A 25,771-nucleotide genomic window follows, 5' to 3' on the forward strand; every position below is an offset into this window, starting at 1 on the left:
ATATCCAGTTTTTTTTTTAAAGTGTTTCTAGAGGGATCTGTACATCTTCCGATGCACAGAGCCAGGTTCTTAGGGCCATAATTATCTTGGTGGTAGATTCTTTGTTTTTGATTTTCACATGACTTCCAAAGTACTATTAGTACCAAAGGACTAGGAAAGTTTGTGTTCTCTTAGTAAGACTGCACAAACTTCTCTATCTTTTTTTTTTTTATCTTATATTTTATTTTTTATTTTTTTTGTTTTTGTTTTTTGTTTTTGTTTGTTTTTTGAGACAGGGTTTCTCTGTATAGCCCTGGCTGACCTGGAACTCACTCTGTAGACCAGGCTGGCCTCGAACTCAGAGATCCGCCTGCCTCTGCCTCCCAAGTGCTGGGATTAAAGGCGTACGCCACCATTGCCCGGCTCTGCACAAACTTCTAATGGGCTTTTAATGTCCTCAAGAACACAGACCACTGATGGATTAGTGGGTAAAGGTGCTTGCTATGCAAGCCTGCATTTGATCTCTAGAGCCCACATACAGGTGGAAGGAGAGAACCACAAAGTTGTCATTGGACTTACACATGTACACCACAGTGCACATGAACATACTAATACCATGTACATTCACAATAAAATTTGGACCCCAATTTCACCTTTCCTCCTTGGTAACTTCCTCCACATCACAGCAGTGACTGAATCTAGCTCCAAGGAGAACCAGGTCAGCAGTGACTCCCACAATGAGGTCTGTATGCTGAAGTGACAGGGCTGGGAAATAAGTGAGAGGCCTTGACTCTACTCAGGGTCTCCAGAGGACTCCTGTTTTCACTGACCTCACACCCTCCTTACTTCATCTCAAGGTTAGGGGCTCAGGCAGCCTTTCATGCAGCATATGGCATGTGTATGTATCTCAGCTCCTCTCCAGAAGATACCACTACATCTGCCCACTTCTGCAAGGTTCCATCCCCTGTGGGCCTGGTCTCCATAAGCTCCATGTCCTAGGTCTGCTCCTCCCCATCCCTCTGCCAGGTTGGTGAATCAGCAGGATAGAGGCCCAGGGCCCAGCACCTCAGGGTGACATCTCCTTCAGGTCTGGGGTGATGGGCCACATGTGTCTTTTGGGGGGATCTCAGAGACTGCACTACCTTCAGTGAAATAGCAAGCCTATGTAGCCATCCTGAGGGACACTTGAGGTGGAAAAGGAGGCACAAAACCCAGGCTTCTAGGATACTCTCTACCTTGGAAAATCCTAGAATCAGGTTGAACCTGCCCAGAGTAACAGACTCCAAGTCTCTGAAAGGAACATTGGTTCTGACTTGGGGCTAGGCTGAATGATTGAGAAAAGCTTGACCAAATTTCCAAAGAGACTGGAGTGGGGCAGAGAACAAAGGATATCTATAATGTCCAATGCTGCTGCTGCAGTATTTGAGCAAACTGCTAGTTGAGTTATTGCAGTAACTGTCTTCTACCCCGGAGAGCAAGACAGAGCTCCTTTAATTCCCCAGGGTGGGATGCCTGAAGCAGGGATGTCTACTGGGATCCAGAAGGTGTCTGCTGCCACTCAATACCTGCACATTGCAGCAACCCCTTCCCCTTCTCCAGATGGCAGTGGAGCCACTCCATAATAGGCCCTGTGGTACTCTGCCTCATTCATCCTCATATCTGCACAGGGTAATCAGGGCCACCTTGTTTGCCACGGCCCAGGAGTGCAGGTCATTGATGAGAGAGAGATGGTCGGCGCCATCATAGTACCCAGTAAGGAAGCGCCCATCACTGCCCATATAGCAGCCATGCATCGGCTGGATAGTGTGGTACCTTGGAAGAAAAAAGCAATCAGACCTAAAGACCTGGCTCCACCTATTACTCAGCCCCTCCCCATGGGGAAATGGAGGACCACAGCTGGTTAAGTGTCTTCCCCTCTACCCCCAAGACCAGTGGATTTCTCAAGCTCTGTAGGATGTAGGAGAGGCATTGGATAGTAGCCTGGGGCTTATGAACTGGGTCTACTATTTGGGGCTACCCAAGTCACAGAAGGCTAGGTGATACACAGAAAGCTAGGTCATACACTAGCTCTGATTGTAGTAGTGCAGCAGGAGTCTCAGATTCTCTTTTTTCTGTATAGCCCTGGCTGTCCTGGAACACACTCTGTAAACCAGGCTGGCCTCGAACTCAGAAATCCGCTTGCCTCTGCCTCCCAAGTTCTGGGATTAAAGGCGAGCGTCACCAGCCACCACCATCTGTCTGGCTCTCAGATTCTTAACGGAAAATCTACACTTTGGCCTTGGCGATCCGAGCCTGCCGCTCCCAGTACTCTTTCATCTACAGTGCCCTCGGGTCCTCTCTAGGACTCACACACAAAGTGGCGAGTTTGTCCCCAAACCTGAAGGCGAGGAACCGCGAAGTCCCAGCTGGGGCCATGGGAGTGCCAAAATAACGCAGTGAAAATGTGAGCCTGGAGGAAGCAAGGGCCTGGCAGCGGCTCCACCCAGGGCTGGCGCGCAGGCCGCAAGGGGAGCAGTGCATGGGGCTCCGGACTCGAGTGGAGAGGGTGCGGTGGGTCTGGTGGCCGAAGTAGGTCTGCGTCGAGGCCAGGGCGGCCGCCAGCAGCAGGAGCAGATCCCCATCCGGGATCTGGAGAACTTCTGAACCCTGAGAGTTTTTTAGAACCTGGAAACTAGCTTCTGCAAAAACCTGATACTTAATAGGAGTGGAAATGGCTTCGCGTCATAAGTGTCTGGGTACTAAAATCTGACTCAGTGTTGGAGACCAGAAAGTGAAACTTGTAGGAGAAGGGAAATCTCCAGGGCTGTGCTTCTCTGCCACCGTTCATTCTGGTTCACCAGAGACTTGCCTCTCCTCTTTCAGCACCGAGACTCCTGATTCCAGTTCAATAGTTGTCTTGATCAGCTGTCTCAGACTTTGATGCCTCAGGATCTCCATGTGCTCTTAGGATTTAGTGAGTTTTCCTCAAGGGAAACATGTTTTTGTGAGTCACATGTGTAAACAGTAACAGAAACCTTTTAAATGTATTCAGTGAACTTAGAATAGTAAACAAATCCATTATGTTGACAAAATTTTATGAGAAATAATCATTTTCCAACATGAACAGTCTCAAGTGTGGGTCCTTTTTTTTTTTATAGCTCTAAAAGTTTGTAAGTCTTTTTCTTACTCTGTTTTAGTAGAAGAACCTGTAATTCCTTTTGAATCATATGAAACAAACAGCCTGCCTTACCCAAATTTGTAGGTGAAATATTTTAATGCTGTTATCAGATAATTGTGGATACTCATCTTTGATACCACAGTAAAATAAAAATATATTAATGTTTGTTTAGACAGGGTTCATGAATCCTACCATGGACTTGAAATGAGGAGAAAGTGTTAATTCTTTTTCTGGCTGTGAGGCCAGCTTTGTGTTCGAATAATTATTCAAATAAGGTTATTGTCAGCCAGGCAGTGGTGGCGCGTGGCCTTTAATCCCGGCACTTAGGAGGCAGAGGCAGGCGGATTTCTGAGTTTGAGGCCAGCTTGGTCTACAGAGTGAATTCCAGGACAGCCAGGGCTACACAGAGAAACCCTGTCTCGAAAAAACAAAAAAAAAAAAAAAAAAAAAAAAAAAGAAAAGAAAAAAAGGTTATTGTCAATAATGTACATATCTTAGTTAGGGTTTTGTTGTAGTGAAGAGATACCATGACCACAGCAACTCTTACAAAGGAAAATATTTAACTGGGACTGGCTTACAGTTTCAGAGGTTTAGTCCATTATCATCATGGTGGGAAGCATGGGGCATACAGGCAGATAGGATGCTGGAGAAGGAGCCAAGAGTTCAACATCCTAATGGGCAGGCAACAGGAAGTGAATATCACACTAGACCTAGCTTGAGCATCTAAGATGTCAAAGCCCAGTCCCTTAGTGAAAACACTTCCTCCAACAAGGCTACACCTGCTTCAACATCTCCTAATAGTGCTACTCTGTATGGGCCAAGCATTCAAACACGTGAGTCTATGGGACAGTTCCTATTCAAACAACCACAGTATATGTATATGCATGTAAACCTCTCTTAGTGTTTACAGTTACTATAATTTTTCACTCTACAGTAAGACAGGGGTGAGACATCCATCCTGAGGAGTGGTTCTAGAGAGACGGCAGCACTTGAGATTTACATTGTACTAAAGAAAGGGCCATCTTCATAACCTCCATCAGGTTTTGTTCCAAGGAAGAGAATTCCAACATTATATTCATATATTCAAAAATATACTCAATATCTATCATACTGATAGATATATATTACATGTAATATACATCTGGAGATATAGCCCAGTAGCAGTGTTCAGAGTGTTTTCCTCATGTGCACAAGACCCTGAATTTGAACCCAAATATGTAGGCTTGAGGGGAGAGAATTGCTATCACCATTCCTGCTTGGGTATGGACCCTGCATGCTCCAGTACCAGCATCCCAGGTAAGGTGTGCCCCATTGGTACAATAGTGGCTCATCTGTTGCGTTGCACCCAACTGTTTTCTAGTTTGATCTAAGGTCTGCTCTACAGGGACCATCAGATCATCGGACACTGTGAGCCAGTAAGTCAGTGGAAAAGACTATGACTGTACTAGGTCCTAGCAGGGAGGCCAAATGGACATGATGTATCTGTAAAACTGCCTTATGGACATCTGTGTTTGTACTCATAGATTCCCGATGCCATCAGCCTCACTCAGTCCTGGTGGGAAAGTTTCTCTTGGCAGTGGTGGAGTACTCCAGAGATTCATAATTGGTTAGGACCCCGAGAACAATTACTTTTATTGTGCCATCACATTGCTTAGCCATAAACAGAGTAGGGACGTTGCACCTCTGTCACTCACTCCCAAGACTTAGTGGCAACATCACACAAGATGCACAAAGAGAACGAAAGAGCCTGATGGAGGAGGGTTTTGTATAGGTACGGAACATTCCCTTCTGGAGAGAGGTCTCTGGAAGATCTTGAAACTGTCAAGATTTACAAAAGGCTTCCCCAAAGTTACATAAGCAGCCAGATTTGCTGGGGAGAAGAGAATCTCCCGCCAGCCACATGGCCTGTTGTTTGTGTAGGGATGATAAGGATTCAGTTTTCATGTTCTGAGGTGGGGTTTTCAGGAATGCATTTGCCTTTGAGTCATCCATGGTCCTGTAAGTAACCCTCAACAATTCTCTGAACACCCCAGCAAACTCACCAGTTCAGTATGCTGCATTTCCAATCAGAAAGCAGTTGGTTGCACCATAATGCTGAGCTGATATTGCACCAATGGGATCATCTTTTATCTTTCTAGAATGAATAAATGCCCAATCTAGAATGAATAGCTGCCCAATCTATAATGAATAGATATTTCTTCCTCTTTTCCCAAGACACACACTTTGCTTTCTCTTTTCTCCTTCTCTTTCCACTCTTACTCACTTCCAATCTTCTTTTTATTCTTTCATTTTCTTTGTTTTCCTTTCCCTTTCTCATTTCTTTTTCCATTCCAATATTTCCCTTTGATCTCCCTCCTCTTCCCTATTCCTTCTCCTCACCAAAAGATGGCTTTCACATTTCTCATGCAGCTTCTGTTGCATTTTTTCTATCGTTGGCGTGACATCAGAATGGTGCAGCCACCTCCACACCTCTGATCTAATCAGACCACTTGTTTTGGAGCACAGGGCTCAATCAGTGCTGCTCTTCTCTCCCGTAACCACAATTTTCTTTAGCCCTCATTAATTGAAATGGCCTTCAGTGTCATTAATTTGATACCATGCCCTGCATCTCTCTTGTTTCATCTACAGTATTTTTAGACCATCAACCTGGCCACCTCATTTATTTAATTTTTTCTTTAAGTAATTATTTAATCTCATTAATTTACAGACCGAGTCTATACAAAGGCTGGACTTGAACGCCCGAAGCTCCTGCCCCTACCTCCGAAGTATGTGTGCGCCATCACATCTGTCTTTTTCATTTTCCTCTCTTTCCTTCTGGAGATGGAGGACCTTATTATATAGGATGAGCTAAGTTTCTGAGTTTAAGTGATCCTCCCATTCAATCCCCCAACAAGTTTCAGAATTTCAGTCCTGCACCATCACTCCAGACCCTGTGCTTCCCTTGGGCATCTATGATCAATCACGTCTATAGCAAGTACCTGTCATTTTCCCCTCTGCACACATGGCCCTTCCAGGCTCTGGAAGGGAGATGCTGAGGGAGACAGCATGTCTCAATGACACCATGACATCAGTGTCTTCCATTCCTTTCTGTATTTGTACCGTAGAACCAATGCACTGATAAATACTGTAAGGCCCGTCTTCAAGCTGTGTGGAGAATTCAGTCCCTTCTGCTGTTTCAGTTGCTCTCTTGCCATTTGAAGTGACTGTTATGTCCAGCCTGGAAGACTAGACTGTACCCTACACTCTTCCTTACCACCTCACTCAAAATGCCCATGCTTTAAGCAAGGATGCTTTTATTATCTTCCAGACCCCCAGGTCCTGGCTGTACCACACATCTCCTCTCCAAAAGACTACTCAACACATGCTTGGAGCCACTTTCTCCCTAGAACATAGACAGGATGGTGTCCTGGGGTGTAAGCACTGAAAAATCCTCTAGCTTATTAACAACATAGCAACGAACACGAATAACAAACAATACAGCAACAACTTCCTGCAGACACCTGACAGATTCTTCCACATCCTTCAGATCTTTCTTCATAGTCCACCTTCCCAGTGGGATTTATGCTGAGCACCCCAGTAAAACAATCAGATTCCTTGTCCCACATCCACGTTTTATATTACCCACAACCTAGCACTGCACATGTCCTGTAGGACTACTACTCTGCTTGAGTGTCTTCTCTCTTCCACTAAAGCATTGCTAGCCATACTGGCTTTTTAGACCTTTGGTGTATGCGGCTATAAAAATTGTTTGCTGGGCTGGAGAGATGGCTCAGCGGTTAAGAGCACTGACTGCTCTTCCAGAAGTCCTGAGTTCAATTCCCAACAACCACATAGTGGCTCACAACCATCTGTAATGGGGATCTAATGCCTTCTTCTGGTGTGTCTGAAGACAGTGACAGTATACTCACATACATAAAATAAATAAATAAATAAATCTTTAAAAAATTGTTTGCCATGTAGATGATGCTCAATAAATTTTGTAGATGATGCTCAATAAATTTTGAATGAATGAGCCCCTCTCTCTTCTGGAGAGAGGTCTTCATTAGTGGCATTTCAGGCCAGTACTTCTCTGTGGTAGCTGTGGTTCAAAGTACTAATACACTGAGCACTCATCTTGGGCTACTCTAACAGTACTGTAACAAGATGTACAATAGCACCTGCATGGAAGTCTGAGGACAACTTGGGGAACTGTCTCTCCATCCACCATCAGATGATTGAACTCAGACCCCTAGGCTTGGCGACAAGTACCTTTACCCACCGAATCACCAGCTCTGGGATTACTTTTATTTTCTTCAGAAGAGATGATCCTTGATTAATGGACTGCACCTTCCAGTCAAATAAAAACCTAAGTCGCATTATAGCTCTTGGTTTCATTTTTTTCTGCATGTATACGTGTGTGCTGTTTGCATGTACATGGGTATGTGTGTTTGAATGTGTGTGGATAATGTGTGGGGACCAGAGTTGACATTGAGTGTCTTCCTCAATCACAATTCCCATTATTTACTGAGGCGAGGTCTCTCGTTGAACCCAGAGCTCACTGATTTGGGTAGTCTACCCAGCCAGTTTGCCATGGGATTTTCCCCACCTCCACTCCCAGAGTACCATGCTTGCTGTTGGGGATCCAGATATGTCCATTGGCTCTTATATGGGTTCTGGAGATCTAAACTACTATCCTCATGCTTGCTCAGTGAATGGTTTATCCACCAAACCGTCTTCCTAGCCCTTTGTTTTAGCTTTTTGAGACAGAGCTTTATGTAACTCAGTGTTGTACAGCCATTTCCTCTAAGGAAGTGCCCCCTTCTGATTGGAGGAGGGAGGCTCATAAAATACCCAGAATGCTAATGGAGTTTACAAACTCAGGAAGCTCCTGAAACACACAGGGTTCAGTAGCCCCTTTCCCTGTTTATAAAAGCAGTAAGCAATTGCCGAGAGAGGAGACTTTCTGGCTGGCAGCAAGTTGGGCTTTTGGTGCTGAAGCTGTCCCAGAGTCATTCACAGTTTTGTATTGAACTTTCACCTAGGCTTCGGTAAGTGACCCTGTCGTACAGGACTATTTTCCCAGCCAAACTGTCTTCATGAGTTCATGAATATCCAGGAGCGTAGGCACATCCTCACAAACCAACTAGCTCATTTATGTCTCCTCACAAAGGAGCACGAAGCTGGGTTTGTTGACTGTTGACATAAACTCACAGATGGAGGTGGCCGTTGGTTCCTCAGCTGAATATCCAGCCACTTCTCCCAGGCAATAGTATGCAACGCTTAAACAAGAAATCATTTAACTGGGGGCTTGCCTATAGTTTTAGAGGTTTAGTCCATTATCATGGTACGGAGTATGCTGGCACACATGATGCTAAAGAAGTAGCTGAGAGCTACATGTTGATCTGCAGGCAGCAGGCAGAAAGAGACTGGGCCTGGCATGGTCTTTTGAAACCTCAACAGTTCCCCTCGCCCCTTTCCTCCACCCCGCCTTCCACCAGTAACACACTTCCTCCAGCAAGATTATGCCTCCTAATCCTTCTAATCCTTTCAAAGATTTCCACTGCCTGGTGACTAAGCATTCAAATATACGAACCTATGGGGGCCATTCTGATTTAGAGCACCACATCTGCTTTTACACATAGCCTTGGAGTCTCAGGAGGGGCTACAGTATATAGGCTGGGGAAGATAAGAGGATAGGAATTCTACCTACACAGCTATGGTGAAAGGAAGCCATCCCTGGAAGATGCAGACCATTCAGTCTATACATTAGATTTACCCACACTCCTGTCAGCAGCCTCTCATACAAGCTCTGTAAATAAGCTCAATAAAATTATTAGTTCCTCACAGAGATTCAATTTTTGGTTTGTCATTGAGACTCTATGAGAACAGGGGTAGACGTTGCTTAGTCCTCCACCAGGAGAAAGTTTTCACAACAGATGCCCAGTTTACAGGAATAAATAAAACTGTGTTCACAGGAGACGTAAGAAAGATGTCTCTCAGTGGAGGAATGGATACAGAAAATGTGGTACATTTATGCAATGGAGTACCACTCAGCTATTAAAAACAATGACCTCATGAAATTTGCAGGTAGACGGATAGAACTAGAAAATATCCTGAGTGAGGTAACCCAGTCACAAAAGAACACACATGGTATGTATTCACTAATAAGTGGATATTAATCCAAAAGCTTGGAATACCCATGATACAACTCAGACCATATGATACAATACAGACCATATGAAGTTCAAGAAGGAAAACCAGAATCTGAATGTTTTAAGAAGGGGGAACAAAATAACCATGGGAGGTAGAGGGAGAGAGAAAACTGGGAGGGAGAGAGGAGGGGGGAGGGAAAAAGGAGGGCAAGATCAGGTGTGGGAGAAGTATAGAGGGTCTGGAAATTGAACAGAAGTGTGTAGAAGTGGGGGATGGGGAACTGGAGGTAGCCACTAGAAAGTCCCAGATGCCAGGAAAGCAAGAGGTTCCCAGGACACAATGGGGATGACATTAGCCAAAATATCCAACAAAGGGGAGATAGAACCTACAGAGACTATATCCAGTGGATAGAAAAGGCCCCTGTTGAGGGATTGGACTACCCACCTCTCTCAAATATTTTAACCCAGAATGGTTCCTGTATAAAGGGAATGCAGGGACTGAAGGAAAGGCTATCCAGAGACTGCCCCACCTAGGAATTCATCCCATTTGCAGACACCAAACCCAGACACAATTGCTGATGCCAAGAAGTACTTGCTGACAGGATCCTGGTATAGCTGTCCCCTGAGAGGCTATGCCAGAGCCTGACCAATAGAGATGTGGATGCTTGCAGCCAACCATCAGACTCAGCAGAGGGACCCCACTAGAAGAGTTAGGGGAAAGACTGAAGAAGCTGAAGGGGATTGCAACCCCATGGGAAGAACAACAATATCAACCAACCAGACCTCCCCCTGCAGAGCTCTCAGGAACTAAATCACCAATCAAAGAGTACACATGGAGGGACCCATGTCTCCAGCTGCATATATAGCAGAGGATGACCTTATCTAGCATCAATGGTAGGGGAGGCCCTTGGTCCTGTGGAGGCTCAATGCCCAGCATAGGGGAATGCTAGGGCCATGAGGTGAAAGTGGGTGGGTGGGTGAGGGAGTACCCCCATAGAAGCAGGAAGAGGGGGTAGGAGGTTTGCAGATGGGAAACAGAGAAGGGGGACAACATTTGAAATGTAAATAAATAAAATAACCATTTTTTTTTTTTAAAGAAAGAAGTTGAGGGAGCTGGAGAGCTGGTTCAGAAGTTAAAAGCATTGGCTGTTATTCCAGAAGTCTAGGGTTCAATTCACAGCACCCACATGGTGGCTAACAATCACCTGTATGTAATTCCAGTTCCGAGGAATCTGACAACCTCTTCTGGCCTCTCAGAACACTAGGCATAAGTGAGGTACATAGACCTATGTGCAGATACAACACCCATATACATAAACATTTAAATAAAAAATATTGAGGTTTTGGTTATGGCTCAGACACTTGAGGATGCCTTGCCATCAAGAGGTTATTTTATACTTAACTTACTTCTTTGTTCTAGCCTAATGTTAGATTCCTGCCTGAAGCCCATTTCAGGCAGGAATCTAAATCTTCCGCTAGAACAAAGAAGTAGACTTCAGGCATGAAAATGACTTTGGGGTAGGACAGGGAAGTAGGCCCACATATTTAGGTTATCCTGATAACCTCTTAGAAACAGTGATCACGGGAGTGATTAGAGGACTTTGCCTTGCTTGTTCTTGGACTATTTGTGTTTATTGTCTTGCTTGTTCCTTGACTATTTGCATCTATTGTGTTGCTAGACCCTCTACTTACAACTGACATTGATACTTGCATGTAATTAAAATGATATAAAAGCAAGCAAAAAGGAGGTGAGGGATGGGAGAGTTTTTTGGGGGGGGGTGCAAATGGGGAAAGAGGATAACATCTGAAATGTAAATAAATGAAATATCCAATAATAAAAAAGAGGTATTTATATTTCAGCTGCCAGTAATTAAGTGGAAGTCGGCTCCTGAGTCTCTTGAAATAGGGAAGACAGGTACCCATTGTGAGTGCTCATAATGTACGAACTAGGCATGGACAGTGCCCAGAGATCTGATGCTATTGTGTATTTAACCTTTATCCTCTTTCTCTGAATCTTCATGCTTGAAATCTACATTAAAATATGTTTCATGGACAGTCCCAATGAGCTGCCATGGGAATGTTTGGTTTGACCATCTTTCTGAGTTACGATTCAGAAAAGCATCATGGGAATGTTTGGTTTGACCATCTTTCTGAGTTACGATTCAGAAAAGCATCATGTGATCTTAACCCCACCCACTTTTTCTTTTCTTCACACTCTGAGTCTGAGCACGGTCTGCCTGGCACTTTGGGCCAAGCAATAACTAGGGATGTCACTGCCCCTGCTTTGTTTTTTTTTACAGTTTCCTTCTGTATATCTTCACAGACTTAGCTGTCAGGTTTTATTTTCTTTCTCAAGTTTTAGTAATTTTTTTTTTTTGAAGAGTTGGATCAAGATTTCAAAAGAAGGTGCTGGAGAGATGGCTCAGATCCATTGCGATGGTTCTTCTAGAGGACGTGAGTTTGGTTCCCAGCATCCGTATAAGACAGTTCACAACTGTCCATAAAAGTAGCTACAGGAGACTCGTTATCTTCTGACATCAATGGCACTACACTCATGTACACAAACATTTTCCCAATTGCATGTGAGCGCGCGCGCTCTCTCTCTCTCTCTCCCTCTCTCTCTCTCTCTCTCTCTCTCTTTCTCTCTCTCTTTCTGTCTCTCCCTCCCCTCTGTCTCTCTCTCTCTTTGCCTCCCTCCTTCTCTCCCTCTTTTTTATACACACAGAAGATGAGAGAAACACACACCTACACAAACAATAAAAAATGGATTTCAACTTCTCAAGATAGAGTTACTATTTTACTCATCTGGAATTTATCAGGTATACTCATTAAGTAAACTATGGGAAGAATTAACAAAACAAAACACCCAAAAAAACAAAATGACCCCCCAAAACTCAAAACCAAACCAAAAAACCCCCCAAAACCAAAAGCTCAAAACGAAAACAAAAAAATGCCAAATCCTCAGGTTCAAGTAGGAAGAATAAATTTACAGTTCATTGGAAACTAAAGTTCAGCCTCTGATGGAGGTCTCCCAGGCCTGCTGCCCCTGGATCAGGAGAGATGACTGGGGAAGACACACAGGTCAGCATGGAGAGGAGTCATGCTCAGGTCTGGGCTGAACTCACTTCCTTATGTTGTACTGACAGAAGACAGAGACCTGGACACAGATGCCAGCCATTGAAAGAAAAGTCAGGAGTTTTGAAGTCACACAAGGTAGGTATCTCACACTATAGAAGGAAATGATGACGGACAAACACTGGTGATTGTTAAACCATGATACCAAACAGCATCCATACTAAAAACAATTCCAGTATAGCAAGTCCCCCCAGCTCAGGAATATGTTCTCCGAGTACTTCCTATTCTACTGGGAGAGATGCATCAGACTTCTAAGCACTGCCTATACCTACGGCTGTACAGAATAAGACCTGTTAAGAGCCCACAACAATGGAGCCAAGAGAGAAAATAGGTGAGCACTCACAATGGGTACCTGTCTTCCCTATTGCAAGGGTCTCGGGAACCAACTCTGACTTAATTATTGGCAGCTAAAGTACGGATGACTCTTTTACACCCGTGGAAAAAACACAGCCAGTGAGAGACTGAGGAAGCAATAAAGTTATGGAAGTGGGAGGAGTCTCCTAGTCAAACCCCAGAAAGTTTCTAGAACTGTGACTGCAGTTCCATGGACGGAGGAGAAAATACAATGGGAGATTGTACATAAAGAGGACTAACTGGTCTTTTGTGGGTCTGTTCTCAGCAGGGACCTTTCTCTGTGACATCTCTATGTCTGTGGGGAATCAGAATCAGGTCCCTATAACCATCATCAAGAGGGCAGTGGATCTGTCTCTATTTCCTTTGTACTTTATGATAGAGTTAATGTCAGCACATAGCCCCCAGTGCCTGTGTGGATACATCTTTTCTCTAATGAGGCAGGCAGGGTATGCCTATAGCTTGGTCTTGAGATCTCTAGGGAGGTAAGAACTCCAACTCTGGCCCCTTTCTTACCTTTATTTCTTCCACACCAGAAAAATCACCACAGTTCCCACCACCAAAGTTCCAAGAACCAGGCCAATAAGAATTTCCATGATGGGGATCCTTGGTGCAGGAGGCTCTGAGGAGGGAAGGGAAAGAAGAGGAGTCTGACCTTTGCTCTCAACCCTCACCCTGCTCTGGTTCTTCAAAGAGCTCACACTTTTCCTGACAGCAGAGTGTGTACTCACACCCACTCCTTACCCCATTTCAGAGTGAGAGGCTCAGGTAAGCCTTCATGGTGCACATGACAGGTGTATCTCAGCTCTTCTCCAGAAGGAACCACCACAGCTGCCCACTTCTGGAAGGTTCCATCCCCTGCAGGCCTGGTGTCTGGCAGCTCCATGTCCTGGGTGTGGTTGTTCCCATCCCTCTGCCAGATCAGGGTGATGTCAGCTGGGTAGAAGCCCAGGGCCCAGCACCTCAGGGTGACATTGCCTTCAGGTCTTACTCGGTGGGTCACAAGTGTTTGGGGGGCCTCTGAGGGGAACAATTGGAAAATTTAGGTATTTTATGTTCATCGTAAAGATTGAGCAGAGCTCATGTGACCATCCCTGGAAAGGATGGGAGACTGGGATGAGTGAGAGAGCAGAGTCCACACAGAAGCCTAAACTCAGAATCTGGATGATCTACTCTTTGGAGTATTTTATAATAACCATGAGTCAACATAGAGCAGGAGACTCTGGTTTTTCCTCTAGGCAAACAGATTTGTGGTTTTGACTGGGGAGGGGTCTGAGGGTCTCAGAAAGACTAGAGTCAGACATTCAGTGCCATTGTGCATGGACAGTGACCAGGCCTGAGAGAGGCCTTGATGCACAATGCAGATGGAAGGGAACTGCTGCTTAGTCGACACACTGAACTATCCTGGGAAAGGGTGAATCCTCTGGAGAGTCCCTCTCTCATGTTGAGCCAGGAAACTGAGGAGCTAACCTTCCCCTTTGATGCAAGACAGTGTAAGTATTCCAGCTGCTCCCTGCTGAGGAGGAGGCCTCAGGGAAACTAGAGCTCCAATCTGAGACAGCGGAAGGGGTTGGTAAGACTTCTCTTACCAGAGCGCAGCAAAGTCTCCTTTCCAAGGTCCAGGCATCTTAGAAGCCTTTCCATGCAGTCCTCTTGCAGGTAAGTCCTCCAACGTTCTGCCTCGGCCTCCCAGGAGTTCAAGAGGTTTTTAACTGCCTTGCCCTCTGCTGTCCAAGAGCTCAGGTTCTCATTCAGGATGATGTAATCATAGCCATAGTATGCAAGCCGGTAGTGACCACGGAGGAAGCGTCCATCATTTGCCACATTGCAGCCAAACACTTCCTGCAGGGTGTGATAATCTGCCCCACCCCCATTCAGCCTCTGGTCACTATGATGCTTCTCTCCCTCCCTCATTTTTTGTCCCAAACTAAACCCCGAACCAGGTCAGTCTCTGGTTCTCTGGGGTCTCACGTCTCCAGGGGTCCCTTTGACAATGGCTGAATCTCTGATTTGGGAACCTAGAGTGGAGCTTATTGGGCCAGACAGGAGGACACTGAGGCATCATGATCTCAGCCCTGGGGTGACTCACCATTCTTCCAGTGTCCATAGTAATCCACCATGATCCTAAGAAGTTGTCGATCTCTCTCTGACAAAAGCAAGGCTTCTTCTGTCTCCTTCTCCCAATATTCAGGTGGCTCCTGCCCCATCCAAGCAGCCCGAGGTTGCATCCTTGCAGTCCCTCCTTTGCTGTCGAATCCCTGGAACTGTATAGAGTCTACATAGCCGACCTGGATGAACCGGGGTTCCCAAATGCCATACTCCAAAATCATAATGTTGAAAGTCTGCAGCCAGTGTGAGCCTGTGGATGGAGCACATTGATACCCTGAGTCTTCAGCCTGGACCCGGAGCAGGTTGGTAGGGGGCAGAGGAGGGGTGGTGGTGGGTCTGTGAACCTAAGATGCAGGAGAGGGTCAGGGGTCCTCCAGCTAAGGGATCAGGGAAGGTCTGGTTAGGCAAGGGAGAAGATTCGGAAATGAGGAGTTCAAGTGCTGGGTCCTGCTCCCCAAAAGGCCAATTCCCTCTAGGCCCTGCACCCACCTGCACAATACTGGGTCAGGGCCAATGCCACCAACAGGAGGAGGAGGGCACAGGGTGCAGGGTTCCTCATCCTCCCTGATGAGTGGAGTCTCAATCAGGATAGGTATCTCTTCACTTTATAACCCTGATGTGGCTGATGCCGATTGGCTTCTCTTAGATTTCCCAAAGGTAGTGACAGAGACCTGATGGGGGTGGGTCTTGGAGAGATTAATTTCCGGGGGTGCAGGATTTCTAGAGTCCTGCTTTCCCACCTTGCACCCAGTTCTGCAGCCTGGTATCCTGGCATCAGTGTCTAAGCACAAGTCTGTCTGTCTGGTCCAGGTCACAACATCCTTGAGTCCTAGCCCAGAGGCCAGCAAGTCAGCAGTTGTCAAACCTTTCAATGTTAGAATCTCTGTACATGCTTAGACAATGTGCAGCCTCCTGTGGTGACTGTGCTTGTGTGGATTATTATACCAATCCGTATCTATGATGGTAGGAACTAGAGGTTTTGAGAGTTTTGATTCAATGTAGATATTGATAACTAATTGCGTGGAAGGTGAATGAAAAGAGAAAGAACTATTTCCCAACATGAAACGATGCTCTCAGAAGAGTGTTTTTTGATATTTAACATTTCTGGAAGTACTTATTTTCAACTTCCCCACCACTCATCAATGGATTTTGTGTCTTTCTTTGATCAGTTTGTCTTTTTAAGTTTGAAGCACAGAAAAATGCAGTTCCACAGATATATTTTAGGAGAAACAATGTTAAGACTCAATTTTATTTATATATATGTTTGTGTGTCTCTGTGTGTACATAAGGTTCCAGAAGAGATAGTGGGAAAACCTGGATCTGGAGTTGAGGAACTTGTTAACTGCCAGACTCAAGTGCTGGGAAATCAACTCTGGTCTTTTGCAAGAACAGCAAGGGCCCTTCAGGTTAGTTTTCTTTTGAGACATCATCTCAGTATGTAGCCCTAGCTGGCCTGGAAGTGGCCATGTAGACCAGGCTGGCTTAGCACTGAGACATCCATCTTCTACTGGCCCCAAATTGCTGGAATTAAAGGAATTTGTTAACCAAGTGGGCTACTTGTCAATTTTTCTCATTGATAAGTCACTAAATGGGCACAAGTGTTACTTCCTCAAGGTTGTTCACACCGAGGACTTCAAACATCATGGAATGTTTCATTATTGGCTGCATTGACATCCGTAGGAAAATCTGACACACTGAATGAGTGTTAGGTTAATGAATGTCATTTTGAAGTATGACATTATTTACCATGTCCTCTAAGTACCAATTGTCAAAACTCAGTCATTAATATGGCCACATATTTTCCATAGAAAACTTAGTAAGCATTAAGTAGCCCTTAAGTTGATGGTTGAAGAAGTCAAGTGCTTAAAATCACTAATGCTATCTTGGGAGCTTAGAAATTACCTTTATTGAAGTCAACTGGGGAAGGGGTTGGTGGATGATGAATGGACTTTTATACTTCTTATGTTGTAGGAGTAAGACAATACATTTCTAATTATATTACAAAGGAGTTCAAGGTGGGCAGGAAGAAGAGCTCAACTAGCCCTGTGTGGCAGCAGATGAAGGTTCAACATTTTGGGGAAATAGTTGTCACTTAGGTAGGTCCTTTATTCAGCTTCCTGGAGTGAGATCCACTACCTGTGAATGAGAGGAGTCTAGACTGGCTGCTGTACAGTTCTGTGAAGTTAGCAAGAACCTCTGTCCATGTCATTTAAAGTGGTGTGACTCTGACTTCAGTCCTGGTTGATCACAGAGGCTCTGGGCCCAGGGCTGGAGATCCTGCTCTGTGATGTCAGGTTCCAGCATTCTGTGCCCTAAGATTTGCCTGGAGGTGAGGTTTTCCTTTTGGGAACCTTGGAACAAGCTTCAGCAACTCCCTAGAGAGAACCTGTTTTGTTTTATAATCTATTAATTACCTTCCCATGGCTGCTGGCAAAATGCTTGTCAGTGGGTTATCCAAAGCAGTGGTTCTCAACCTTCCTAATGCTGGAAATCTTTAATTCCAGCATTAATCTTTAATTAGTTCCTCATGTTGTAGTGACCCCCAACTATCAAATTACTTTCATTCCTATTTCATAACTGCAATTTTGTATTTTAATCACGATGTAAGTATTTTTAAATAGAGAGGCTTGCCATGGGGGTTATGACCCACAGATTGAGAACCCATCATCTAAAGCCCCATGGTTAGGTCACTTTTGTTTACTAGGTCATAGATGAGTGTGTAAGTCTATAAAATCATAATTTCTCTTTGATTTTTAAAAAATTGGCATGTATTCCATGAAAATGAGACTATTACAGTGTCTCTTCACAGCAATAGAAACCCTAGATGGTGTAAAATATTGTTTGATAGCAAAGCAAAAATGTTCTCTAACAGAATTCTTCTAATGTAGCAGGGCATGATGGTGCATGCCTGTAATCCTAGTCATTGGGAAGCAGAGGAGTTCAAAGCCCTATCTGAGCTAGAGGAGACTCAATTCTCAAAGAGAAATATCAATGAGAAGATTCCACATAGCAATTAAATACTTTCTGTGTACAAGTCTCACCTGATAAGTTACTGAAATCTTTCTTTTCAAATAGTATATTTTGGTTATTCATTTTTTGGTCTTATATCACTTCTTGTTTTATTATTAATCATTCCATTCTTTTACATATTAAATGACATTCACTTCCTGGTTAGTTATTACATATTTTTTCTCGACAGTGTAAGTAGATATACTTAGACTTTCTCAGGTGAGCAGTGTGTCATGGCACACCCAAGCCAAACCAGCACTTGGGAAGTGCAGGCAAAAGAATCAGGTGTTCAAGACCATGGAGATCTGTCGTAGAGGGGAAGACACAGGCTCACTCTGATAGAATCCCCAGAGAATGAACTGGGGAAAGTTAGACAACAGCTGTCAGAGCAGGTGAGGAATGACTTTAAATCTCTAGCTTATCAGCAAAGAAATACAGGAACTGATATAGAGCACAGCAGGGAAGAGTCCTCCTGTCCTGAACTTAAGCCGAACTCTCATGTTAGGATCCTACAGATGAACTTCATGGGTAGGCAGCAGTCACTGACCTCTTTTTCTCTCTTCCCTGTTCTGAGAACAGGAGAGTGACACTTCCCTCATGTGCAGCACTGAGCACAGTTCTAGCTCTCAGTAGAAGCATAAAAGAATACTGGTTGGGGTTGGGACACATGGGCACACATGGACAAATCTGCCAGGAGTAAGCAAGGGTGACTTAGATAAAAACTATTAGCAGCAGTGTGTGATGGCAACAATCATGTAGCTTATTAGCAAAGAATAAAAGGAAACATTACAAAGCAGAAGAAGGGAAAAGTCCAGAGTTCATAAAGTGGGGACTGTGGGCCTAGAGATCACCCTGATCCAGTAGAAGTGACTAGAGCTATGGTAAAGACACAAAGCCCCTGAAAAATCACATTGTGCTCACAGTAACAGATATTTTAAGGCAGGAGAGAGGGAGCAAGGCAGACACAAGTTGTAAGCAGCCACAGCAGGAGAGATAGTGGAAATCCTTCTCCCCTCAGTACTCAATCAGAGCATTTTGTTTCAAAGAGCTCTACTGAGCTGGTGGTTTGTTAGCCCCAGACCCTTCAGTAATCATATTGTCATGACAGTTGGAGCATTGGAATATATGCTGAAACCTGGCCATACACAGGGAGGAAGAAGTTTACATCAGACTGTGTAGAATTCAGCATGGTAGAAATCTGGTTATACCCAGAGTCTGCACGGACCATTGACATGGTTCCAAGTGTGTGCTCACAAGATGGCAGGAAGCTCCTTATAGAGTTAAGGTCATGTTTCAACCTGAGACTGCCAAAGTTATGTTTAGAGTGTGAACAGCATCTGAGACCTGACACATGAGGTGCTGCCTAGCGGTGGGAACTCTACCTTTTTGTCGTGTGAAACTGCCATGTATTGCCCAGGGGTGCAGTAGAGATTTGGGAACCCAGCAAGGACTCCCAAGGGGATCAAAGCTGCAACCAGTAAGCAGGTGAGACTGTATTCAGTGTTTGTATTCCATATGGATGTCTGTCTCCCAGGTGCATCTAACCCTCCTCAATTTATGATACATTTGGTTCTATGTGGCTGCTGTCTTGTGGCAACAGTGCAGCAAACGCGGGTTCTACCAGGACATCACAGTTCATTTTCTTTATCAGGTTTTACTCATGTTTAGTTTGTGAATCAGCCACCTACCAGGGCAAGAAATTCCAAACCACTAGACACTTCTCTTCAGTAAGGAAGCATGCGGTTATAGTTCAGTGAAAACGAGAGTTTAGTTAATGATGGAGATTTCTAAGCCAGAGAGAGATAGCTGGGAAACAGATACAGGTCAGCATCGGGAGGGCTCAGTGCTCAGGGCTGTCCTGGGTTTCTCCCTTTGATAATATTGTGCTGATGAAAGACAGATACTTGGCCACAGTCCGAGAGCAATTGCAGAGCGAAAAGCCAGGAGCTTTTGGAGTAATGTGGGAAAGGTAGAAAACGGAACAATTCATCTATGGCTCATTCCAGCACAAGGCAGCTATCCCATCCAGTAAAGAAAAGCACAGGGGATAAATTCACACCAGTGTCTGTGTGTGGTAACACTCTGAGGAGCTCATCACATGCTCAAACTGTCCCTGTCCTGAGAGTCAGGATAACACATGACGTCATGCTATGACTCCCCCCAAGTTCCCTCAGCCCCCTCAGGGTCACATCATATAGCTTTGACAGGAGCCTCTACATCCTAGGCATTGCTCTTGACTGGGACCAAGAAAAACATGAGCTGAGGATACTTGGCAAGAGAGGGATTGGCTGATGTCACCCTGAGCTCTTCCATAGGCTCCTGCCTGTTCTATCTGGAATCTCCGAGTACTTACTGTTGACCCAAGCATAGGCTCCTCATATTTCATCTTTGGGAAGGAAACATTTTGTGAGAGGCCTAGGAAGCACCAGATTCATGGAGGTCCAGAAGGGTCTCCTAGCTCTTTTCTCAGAGAAGTTTCTTGATGTGTAATTGTGGACCCAGGGAAGGATGAGAAAACAGAATGCAAGACTGTATGTTAAGAAGACCAACTGGCCTCCTGGATGTCTGTTACCAGTGGGGGCCTTCACCACAACCTCTGCTGGGAGTCAGGCTTCTATTACCTCCATCATCAGAATGATGAATCCATCAACCATTTCATTTATAATAGAGTAAATCTCCCAGCAGTAAGCCCCTGTGTGTGGAAATAACTTTCCTCCTATGGGGCAGGTCATGCACATAGCTCACTCAGGCTTGAAAACCTCAGGAGACTGGAAGTCATAGCCTGCCCCTTCATTACCTTTACTCCTTCTCTTCCATAACTGTTGGGAGCCGACTCCTAGCAGAAAGTGGCTATCATCTTTTCAGCCATCTCGAGCCATATACCCTAACAAGAGATTTGTTTTCAACAGCCCACAACAGCTGAGCACACTCTGATAAACATCTTGTTTTTCTCACATATCTTGTTTTGCTGCTTAGTGCCCCCAGCTGCAAGTCGCACGTGGTATATCCATGGCTACAAGGTACATGACATAGTGCCTTCAGCTGTGTTCCCCTGCTTGTCCACGAGGGCAAGGCACGTGGTAAAGTGTATAAATACCCAGGATTTCCTTTGAATAAAGAAAGACTTGATCAGACCCTCTGTTTTGTCTCCATTCTTCGCGTCTCTTGCCCCTCCATCCCCACTCTCTCTCTTGCTAGACCCTGACCCGTGGACTGGAGCAGCATCTCAGGTTGGTGTACATAACAGAAACATTGCCACAGTTCTGATAACCCAAGCTCCCAGAAGCAAGCTGAGAACAATTGCCTTGATCAGGGATGGTTGGGTGAATAGCCTCTGATGGGGGAAGGGAAGGAAGAGTGAGGACTCTGACTTTTTAGCTCAGTCCCGACTCTGCTCAGGTTCTTTAAAATGGCTCCTATGTTCTCTGTGATTAGTCTCTGTGCTGGTTCCTAGTCCTTACCCCATCTCAGGGTGAGGGGCTCAGGCTGCCCCTCATGGTTCACAAACATCAGAATCTCTGCTCCTCCCCAGAAGACACCACCACAGCTGCCACTTCTGGAAGCTTCCTTCCTCTCCAAGACCGGTGTCTATCAGCTTCATGTCCTTGGCATGGTTCCTCCCATCTTTCTGCTCAGCGGTTAGGAGCCCAGGGCCCCACACTTCAGGGTGACATCATCTGGAGGTCTGACCTGATGGGTCCCATGTTTATTTGGGTAAGTCTGAAGAGAAGAACTTGATGGTTCGGTCATGTTGCATTCTGGGATCATGGAGGGTACAGACTCTACACAGCAGCCTAAACTCATCATTTAGATACTCTATACCTTGAAAAGTTTCTGAATTATCATGAGCTGGCATAGAGCAGGAGACTCTAGGTCTTCCCCTAGGAAAAACAGACTGCTGGTTCTGAGGAGGTGATTCAGAGACTCTGTCACCCTGGACTCAGAACTCCAAAGGCATTGTGGTTGGTCAGAGATCAGGCCTTAGAGAGGTCATGGTTCACCTTGGGATGCATACTGAAGGGAAGTGCTGGGTGGCAGACAGGCTGGTAGTCACTTACTTGGTCGAAGGGTGAGTCCCTTGGTGATTCTCTCATGCTCAATCGGAAACCCCTGGAGCCTTCTTCCCCCTTTGATGAAAGACAAAAACCAGTATTCAGTGTTATCACATTGTCCCTCTTATCTGTGAGCAGAGACATCTCCTACTGAGTCCTCAGCCTTGGGTGGAGCATCTCCATGCATTTCCTCTCCAGGTAACTCTTCAGCTGTGTGCCAAGTCACTACAGTCTCTCTGGTGCCCGAGCATCTGAGCTGTCTCACTTTCTTCTGTCTAGAGCTCAGGTACTCCTTCTGGGTGAGGTATTTGTGACTAGGAAAGGGAAACCTCACAGCTTCTTCAGGGAAAGCACTTGTTTGTGGTGAATTCACAGCCATGCACATTCCTCAGAGTATGATATCCTAGTCTTGCTATTGAGGTCAGAATTGCTGTCTGCCAGTGCCACACACAAAGCCAGACTTGCTGCCACACCATTAACCCTTTTCGATCCTTAACTGTAGCTAAAACCTGGTGAGTCCCAAGTCCCTCCATGTTCTAGTGTATCCACAAGTTGGTTTGATGGAGCCTTACTGTTAAGTAGTGGGAAATGGGTGACTTTGGTCTGTCTGTTGTAAGATGGAGGGGCCCTGACTTCTGAACTGGGGTTACTCACCTGCAGAGCTTTGGTTATAAAAGCTGAGCAATTTTCTCAATTTTTCTCGGAAACCTCTTATGGTTTTAAAGACTTTCTGAGTCATTTCCCCCAATACTCTGCCCCTCCTTATCCACCAAGGGCCCCAGTGGCTCAGTCCTGTTTCTATGGAATTCCACACACTGAATACCGTCTACATAGCATCTAAACAAGGCCCACACCTGACAAGAGGGTATAGACATACTGCAGTGATTGTAAGCCTGGGGATGTTTTGTGGTAAGACACCATTCTCTTCCCAGAACACCTTGTTGAAGCTTGGACCAGGAGGGGAACAGGAGGCTCTCGGCATGATTGAGAAGAGAACTCAGCAGGTGCCCCCAACAGGTGGAGCAGGGAGGATGTGGTAGGGCAAATGGAGACATGGCTTCTCTGATGATTCATCCTTAGTCTTTCCTGCAGAGACTCATGACCCTATACTGTTGGCTTCAGGGTCATTGTCCCTGCAATTTGAGGAGCTGGGTGGACAAGAAGGAGGGCACAGGTGTAACGGTCCTCATCCTGTGCAATGGGTGGAATGTGAGTCCCCAGTGAGAATGACAGAGACCTTAGCAGGTTGAGAAGTAGAAAGATTAACTCCTAGGAACAGCATTTCTAGAGCCCTGCTTCCTCAGTTAGACCCAGCTCTTGGGCCTGGTATCCTTGAGCAGTGTCTACAGATGAGTTGCTTTACCTGGACCCTTGCCATCTGCTTCTGTTCACAATATTCTTTGGTGTCTGGGCCCACTCCGTCAGTCAACAGGTTCTCCAGCGCAGGAGTGAGGATGCACGCTTCCAATTCCTGAGGTGTCCTTCACTGTATCCTGCTTACTGGAGCTCCAACATTGAGGCACTACTATGTAATGACCCGTTCTGCCCCACGTTTGGGAGCCACTATGTCCCGGCCCGTTCTGGTCAGTCAACAGGGTCTAGCAAGAGAGAGAGTAGGGATGGAGGGGCAAGAGACGCGAAGACTGGAGACAAGACAGGGTATGATCAAGTCCCATCCTGTTTATTGAAAGGAAATCCTGGGTGTATATATAAGCATAAGCAGGGAAATGCACCGGGAGACACTTTACCATGTGCGCCTTGCAGCTGGCAGCACTAAACAACAAAACAAGATATGGGAGAAAAACAAGATGTTTATCAGAGTATGTTCAGCTGTTGTAGGCTGTTGAAAACAAGTCTCTTATCAGGGTATATGGCCTGAGATGGCTGCAAAGATGATAGCCGCTTTCTGCTAGGAGTCGGCTCCCAACACTCTGGCTCCGACCCCAGATGCAGATATCATAGACAGAATCAAAGTAGGCTCGGGGAAGTGAAGACTATGTCCACTCCTGGTCCCTGATTCTGGGATCCCTGTAGTCTTATTCATTGTGCCACAATGTCATGTTGCTTTCTTGGCTGGTCCAGGCCATCTGTGCTAAGCCTCGGATTCCTGGTTATATTAGAGCACAAGGATCTAAAGGAGAAAAAGGACATTGGGAATGGGTGTTGACTGCTCTGTCAGTGGTCATGGAGACCCTGTCAGAGGACTTAGGTTAGAAGCAGCATGGGCTGAGAATGATAACATGATACTGGCATGTCTCTCATGACTCCCAGCCTAGACATCTGCTCACTGTTCCCCATGACACCAGTACAATCCCTCCATAAACCTCCAACCACAGGTATATCACAGTCTTCCCCACATGCAGGGTAGACCTAAAAGACACAGACCATCTACCCTGTGAGTTCAATAATCACTATTCCACAGTTCAGAGTGAGGACCCAGGCATCCTGCCCCTTGTCCCCATCTTGGGTCCTAAGCTGATGAGGACTCACCTTGTCACATCCATGACCATACATCCATCATCCCTTGGTTCTGATGTGCTTAATTGCGGTGCCCGAGTTTGGGGCTGTGGCATGGGGCAGCTCCCATGGCTGTGTAGCTGTGGCTTGGGGAGGACTTGGTGATAGGATGCAGCAGGAACGCTGAATGAGGACGACTTCCTGTACCTGAGATTGCCCTCTCCCTTCTGACTACCCAAGGTGTAAGATCATCTGTACCTCAGATTTCCTTTCTTACCCAGAGGCTTGGTACTATACCCTAGGTATTCAGGGGGCTCTAGAACTTGCTGGGCAAGATCTCTTGTTTTGGAGTAAATAAGATGTCCCTCATATAAACACGAGAGAGACAATTCTCACTATACTCCTGCTCCAGGTCCACCTTTAGGCAGTCGCAGCCTGCTCCTGAGATTTACTCCTCAGTAAGTTTTAGGGAGTGTGTCATCTGCCTGGCCCTGTTCCAGGCTCTAGGATCCTGAGGCAAAAGAAAGTAGGCAAAACTGTGTCCCTTGGGTTGGATAGTTCAATTAGTGTCTATTATAGCTTGTTGAGACAGCAGTGGACCCAAGTTCAATTCCACTCACACACACCTGTTGCTCCAGGTCCAGGGACATCCAGTATGCCAGTTGTTACTGTGTATATCCTCATGCATACATTGACATACATGTAAAAAAAGAATAAAAATTAATCTTAAAGTATGTTCACAATCAAGTTTTCTGTTAGTTGTGAAGTTTTCTGATATGCCCTATTGTAGTTTGAGTAAGAAATGTTTCTACAGGCTCGATTTTTTTTTTGAACACTTGTTCTCCAGTTGATGTCATTTTGGGGGGGGGGGGACGTTATAGGTCATTATGACTGAAATCTAGCTGGATGTAGTGTCCCTCAAGTCTTCCCTCACAGGTTACCTTCTCAGTGAGGCCTCAGCTCTTTCCACAGTCCCTGTCTCTTCAGCTGACTTATTATGGATGGATGGCCAAGCCTAGTTTCTTCAGGACTGTCGGACAGCAAGCTTTGTCTTTGGGTGACAATAACCAGGGTGACACTATTACAGAGAGTCCTGCAGTCGGGCCTCCAAAGGCCTTGTGGGACTGAAGTGGAAGTTTCTAGATATGCCATTTGATGCAGACTCACCTGGTGCTTTGCTGAGGCAAGTCCTGTGGCAGGACATATGATCTTTGGAGAGAGTTTAAATAGGACTCAATGGACAGTGATGACATGTTTGCATAGGTAGCTTTGGAACACTTCATTGGTCTTGTTTCTTAGTCTTTGCTGATCTTCGTTTTGTTGAGAGAGAGGCATGGCAGGGGGAGGGGCTGGGAGGAGAGGAGGGACGGGAAAACTGCAGTGGGGATATA

At 45.5% G+C, this 25,771-nt stretch overlaps 2 protein-coding genes across 5 annotated transcripts in view; both read right to left on the reverse strand.

Annotated features, from left to right (window-relative positions):
* The window catches only part of LOC114637200 (E3 ubiquitin-protein ligase TRIM39), a 158,775-nt gene that overhangs the window by 24,356 nt on the left and 108,648 nt on the right, over window positions 1-25,771 (reverse strand). The window lies entirely within an intron of this gene.
* LOC114637202 (HLA class I histocompatibility antigen, A-25 alpha chain-like) lies at window positions 13,272-15,421 on the reverse strand. 4 transcript variants are annotated; one of them, XM_028785427.1, is made up of 5 exons: window positions 15,352-15,421; window positions 14,871-15,112; window positions 14,343-14,652; window positions 13,498-13,773; window positions 13,272-13,375 (listed from the first exon to the last, which is right to left on the reverse strand). In XM_028785427.1, exons 1-5 carry the CDS (start codon window positions 15,419-15,421, stop codon window positions 13,272-13,274), a joined length of 1,002 nt encoding a protein of 333 aa, XP_028641260.1. The 4 variants fall into 4 exon arrangements, with proteins under 4 accessions (XP_028641260.1, XP_028641262.1, XP_028641263.1 ...); XM_028785429.1 differs by having other exon boundaries at window positions 14,343-14,612; window positions 14,843-15,112; XM_028785430.1 differs by having other exon boundaries at window positions 13,272-13,359; window positions 13,485-13,773; window positions 14,343-14,612; window positions 14,843-15,112.

The sequence above is a fragment of the Grammomys surdaster genome, unplaced genomic scaffold, assembly GCF_004785775.1.
Source record: "Grammomys surdaster isolate TR1022 unplaced genomic scaffold, NIH_TR_1.0 125231, whole genome shotgun sequence".
NCBI lineage: Eukaryota > Metazoa > Chordata > Mammalia > Rodentia > Muridae > Grammomys > Grammomys surdaster.

Coding starts and splice junctions, on each gene's coding strand:
- LOC114637202 (XM_028785427.1), bottom strand. CDS start 15,421: ATGAGGAACCCTGCACCCTGTGCCCTCCTCCTCCTGTTGGTGGCATTG. Junction 15,113..15,351: donor CCTGACCCAGTATTGTGCAG/GTGGGTGCAGGG, acceptor CTCCATCCACAG/GCTCACACTGGCTGCAGACT. Junction 14,653..14,870: donor GACAACTTCTTAGGATCATG/GTGGATTACTAT, acceptor AGGGAGGGAGAG/AAGCATCATAGTGACCAGAG.